General features: G+C 44.0%; 1 protein-coding gene across 1 annotated transcript in view; it reads right to left on the bottom strand.

The window, feature by feature from the left end:
- Positions 1-316: 316 nt before the first annotated feature.
- diras1a (DIRAS family, GTP-binding RAS-like 1a) overlaps positions 317-5324 on the bottom strand; it is a gene marked incomplete at both ends in the record, with an annotated part of 8389 nt that continues 3381 nt past the window's right edge. Inside the window, 3 exons of the mRNA XM_080431102.1 lie at positions 317-499; positions 846-953; positions 1484-1654. Of these exons, the coding sequence (XP_080287228.1) occupies positions 317-499; positions 846-953; positions 1484-1654 (462 nt within the window). The remainder of the gene's footprint in view (positions 500-845; positions 954-1483; positions 1655-5324) is intronic.

Genomic DNA, 5324 nt, shown 5'->3' with positions numbered 1-5324 from the left:
CATTGACCTGGGGGGACCCCATGGAGCCCCCCCCCCCCCCCCCCCTCCCCCCCAGGTAGCCTGGCATGGCCAGACTAATATCACAGCGTAGATATTAGTCTGGGATCTCTGTGTGGAACCTGCATTTCCTCTGGTGATAAACCCGCCCCATATTTGCATACTGGCCTCTGATTGGTCCCTCACTACTTCGGAGGGAGAGAAATCCAATTTCTATTGAGAAGGGCCAGACGTTTTTTTTTTTTTTGCAATGGCAGAATCGTCTGTAACCAGGCTACCCCCCCCCCCCCAAGGACCCCCCTGGAGAAACCATAACGCTCTACATGACGCTACATTTTCCCTTCAGCTTGTCAGTCCGTTTCTGCTTCCCGGAGCGTTTAGCGTCGATGTTCAGACTCATGTGGCGTTTCTTGTCCAGAGCCAGGAGCTCCTGGAAAACCTCCTTCACGTTGATGTTGTTCTTGGCCGAGGTCTCCATGAAGGGACAGCGCCACACCGACGCCTGTGTGTGTGAGACACAAAGCACCATCAGTGTCATCCTCAGGGGACAGGCAAGTCCCAAGTCAAGTCCAAGTTTAAAAGTCCTGAACTTTTCGTAAACAAGTCCTAAACCTGTTGGAAGGTATCAAGTGACATGAAAAGAACTTGAAGACCAAGTCAAGAGCGAGGGGTCAGGTCAAGTCAAGTCAAAACACCAGTTATTAGCGTTGAAGTACAAGTCGAGTCAAAGTATTTTTTTGTTGTTTCATCAAGTAAGTCTAAAGTTATCACATTTGGGACTTGAGTCCAAGTTGAGAGACAGACAGACAGACAGGCAGGCAGACAGACAGACAGACAGACAGACAGACCTGTGTCTCGCCCTGCTTCAGTGAGACCTGACGGTGAGACGACTCGTCACTCTTGTTGCCCACGAGCATGATGGGAATGTTTTCTACGCCGCCTTTGATGGACGCCACCTACAGGAGAAAGAAGACACGCATTGGTTTATACCAAATGATTGATTGATTGATTGATTGATTGATTGATTGATTGATTGATTGATTGATTGATTGATTGATTGATCGATCGATCGACAATGCTAGCCTGCCAAACCATAAACCCCGCCCACTCTCTGAGTGGACTGCCTCTATTGGTCTGGTGTTGAAATGTGAGCCTAGGACTTTCTTCGATACAAAAAGTACCGTCCAATGAGAGTCGGAGGTGGGGGTGGGTCTAGTAACGACAAGCCAATCAGCGAATACCTGCTAAAACAAACTGTGCTATTTTCAGAGCATGTATTTAATGTAGAGTTAAGGACAGGAATTGTTTTAGGTTTATTTTGAGGTTGACGTTACTTAAAAGTTGAATATAATTGTTTATATGTATAAGTTATTTCTGCGACAGACAATGATGTTTGTCAGACAGACAGACAGACAGACAGACAGACAGACAGACAGACAGACAGACAGACAGACAGACAGACAGACAGACAGACAGACAGACAGACCTGTTGGTAGATGGGTTTCAGCTCCTCCAGTGATTGGCTGCTGGTGACGGAGTAGACCAGGATGAAGGCGTGGCCTTTGGTGATTGACAGCTGCTGCATGGCGGGAAACTGGTGACTTCCTGTGGTGTCTGTGATCTGCAGCGTGCACACACTGTTATCACATGATATGACCTGTAGGGGGCACACACACACACACACACACACACACACACACACACACACACACACACACACACACACACACACACACACACACACACACACACACACACACACACACAGACAGACAACCGGTATTAGGGGGCGTGTCCACGAGTGGAGCAGTGTTTGGATATCAACTGTGTCTGGACCACCTGGAAATGAAGGCTATTGGTTGGGTAGCTTGTCAATCAAGAGCGGGGGCGGGGGGGAATGAATGCTATTGGTTTTGTAGCTTGTCAATCAAATCATCCCGCCCCTCCTAGAGCATTTCTTACTTTATCGTCAATTTTAAAATAAATGGGACCATAGTTTATCAAAACGCATATCATGGTGATTGAAAGAAGACTTTAAACTAGCGACTGGAAGCATATAGTATTTATGACAATGTTTATTAAGGTAAGAAAATCAAGTCTAAAGTTTGTCAAAAACCCATCCGCTTGCATTGAGAAAAAATCTTTCTGACACCAGCAGGGATAAAACAGCAAAACTACAGGCCATTCATATGAACTGTCACTTCCTATAGTATAGACTCAATTTCAAAGGCCAATGCTGGGCCCTTGGTCTGGACTTTGCCAGGAAACGTTTTTTTAGTCCAACTTCATATATTGGCTTCATGGCTTGAGACATGACCTTTGACCTTTGACCTTTGACACAATCTACATGTCTCAATAGAAGAGCAGGGAGACCAAATACAACCACCCCAATCGTATAAGTTATATTGTATTAACATACTCTACCATACAGATTGTATAAGTTATATTGTATTAACATACTCTACCATACAGATTGTATAAGTTATATTGTATTAACATACTCTACCATAAGGATTGGACAAAATTACATTGTATTCATTAAAAATAAAAGTTATAAGCATAGCCTTAAGCCTTAAGTTTCATATTGTAATCAGCAGAATAATTCAGTGTTTTAATGGCACCTGTCTTTCTTAAACCTGTAATCATGATGAAAGGCTGAATAAACACAAACATCATGTCCACAGCACTTCTTACTAAGCTCATGGAGCGATCATTAGTGATTAATTATTAATGCCACAACGTTCACACCTTATCCACCGTTGTGCTCCAACGTCATGTAATCTGCGTCACTAACACAAATAATCTACAGCTGAAATAACAGTAATGGACTTCAGGCACACTTCTGTTCTGATAACAATTCAAAGTCAGATAACAATTCAAAGTCAAAGATAACTTTTACGACTGTGTATTTGTGGTTATATTTTGTTATGAGTTGGTTCTAGTGTGGAATGGTGTGTGTGTGTGTGTGTGCGTCTGTCTGTCTGTCTGTCTGTCTGTCTGTCTGTCTGTCTGTCTGTCTGTCTGTCTGTGTGTGTGTGTGTCTGTCTGTCTGTCTGTCTGTCTGTCTGTCTGTCTGTCTGTCTGTCTGTCTGTCTGTCTGTCTGTCTGTCTGTCTGTCTGTCTGTCTGTCTGTCTGTCTGTCTGTCTGTCTGTCTGTCTGTCTGTCTGTCTGTCTGTGTGTGTGTGTGTGTGTGTGTGTGTGTGTGTGTGTGTGTGTGTGTGTGTGTGTGCGTGCGAGTGCGTGTGCGTGTGTGTGCGTGCGTGCGTGTGTGTGAGTGTGCCAGGTAGAGACTGTGTGGGTGAATGTATGTATGCAAATTCAGGTGTGCCAAGCCCGGAAGGCGATTGGAGGGGAACACTTCCAGGCCGGCCAGCGATTGGCGGGGAGCTTCAGAAGTTCTGTCTTCCGAGTGGCTAATAGGCTCCCTATAGACACACACGGGCTGACACGGGCGCCTACAAATTCACGCCCACTTTTGAGACAGCACCGCTACTCGAGGTCCGTTAGAACGATGAACTGCAGCTCTCAATGCAATCTCTATGAGAGGCATTGTAAAATACCGTAATTTCACTGGTTAACTACTGAGGCTGTAGCATTTTTTTTTGTGTTCTAATAAACTGTCCCATTTGTTTAATTTATCCTTTTTAATGTCCCATATCTGTCATCTCGATATGCTACCCACAATATACTATAATATACTCCATCAGTGTGTCAAAGGTTCTAGCATCTGAAATCTAAAGTTTAAGTGGACGCATGGTATATATGTCACGGACGCATCCCTTGAGGTTTTCAATACCCAGAAAACAGGCGAAAGTGGCCGTTTTCAATATGTTTTGGTCATTGTCTCCGCCAGGCCGAAAGGCATGGCGAGAGTATGTTTTACCCCCTGTCCGTCCTTCCGTCCGTGTGTGTGTGTGTCCGTGTGTGTGTGTGTGTGTGTGTCCTGTCCGTGTGTAACCAGCTAATCTCCGGCACGTTGGCCCGGTTGCTGCGAAACTGTGCACACACACTCCCTGGATGCCAATTCAGAACCTCTGCCTCAAATTTTTCACATGGGCCTGTTATAGCGCCACCTGGAGGCCGATTTGTGCAAAACCCATTTTTTGGGGCGGTGAAACCGCCCCTATAAGTGAGATTTGGAAAAATGTACAAATATCTTGGGCAGTGAAACCGCCCCTAAAAGTGAGGTTTGGAAATTTGTACAATTATCCTGCGCTGTGATTGGCCAATCACAATCTATTCAGGACTGTGATTGGCCAGTGTCACATGACACATGTGCATAGCCCTATATAAGCAACCATAACTTGAAAAAAAACATAAATTTGTTTTTTTCAAGTTATGGTTTCGTCCATCATAAAGAGTGTTTCAATAAATGTATTTATCTTTTGTACATGATTGATCGACTCCATTCAGTATTGTGATTAGACACCGCCCACTTCACACAGGGTGTGATTTTTTATATTACTCCTACAGATTTTATCCAAACGTCATGCAATTCGGTACACAGTATCTCTATAGTCATGTGATCAACACGGATCTGTCCGATTTCCCATATTCCATCCTCATTGGCTAAGGTTGCCTTTGCAGGATTGGTCCGTTTTGAACAAAATGCCTCAAATCATGAACGCAGCTTGTGATTTCCGTGAAATTTCACAAACACATTCCCACTAGGCAGAGGAAGAATTGCCACCTGACATTTTTCACATCAGCCTCATGGTGGCGCTATAAAAGGCTGATTTGTGTTTTTAACTATAACTGCACCGATCTGCGTGAAACTTTGCACGCACACTCCCTAGAGGCCAAGGAAAAACATCCGCCGTGCATTTTTCACATTTGCCTTTTATAGCGCCACCAAGAGGCCGACTTATGTAAAACACATTTTTGGATATTAAGCCTTCACATTTTATCCAAATTTCACACAAATCGGTACACATGATCTCTATAGTCATGTGATCAAGATGGAACTGTTTGATTTTTCATATTTCATCCTGATTGGCTAACAATGACATCTAAAGTTTGCAGAAGTGGCCCGTTTTGAACAAAATGCCACAAATCATGAACGCAGCGTCCGATTGAGGTGACACTTTACAAGCACATTCGCACTAAGTTGAAGAACAAATGCCACCCTTTAACATTGCCCTATTATAGCGCCACCAGGAGGCCGATTTTTTCAAAACTTTTCTTTGTTGTATTACTCCTACAAATGTTGTCCAATCATCATGCAAATCGGTACCCATTATCTCTATAGTCAAGTGATCAAGATGGTTCTGTCCGATTTTTCATATTCCATCCTGATTGGCAAATACCGAACATTGTTGGCCCACAA

Source organism: Gymnoscopelus braueri, assembly GCF_963280865.1.
Source record: "Gymnoscopelus braueri genome assembly, chromosome: 6".
NCBI lineage: Eukaryota > Metazoa > Chordata > Actinopteri > Myctophiformes > Myctophidae > Gymnoscopelus > Gymnoscopelus braueri.
This window is presented reverse-complemented; position numbering and strand designations above follow the sequence as displayed.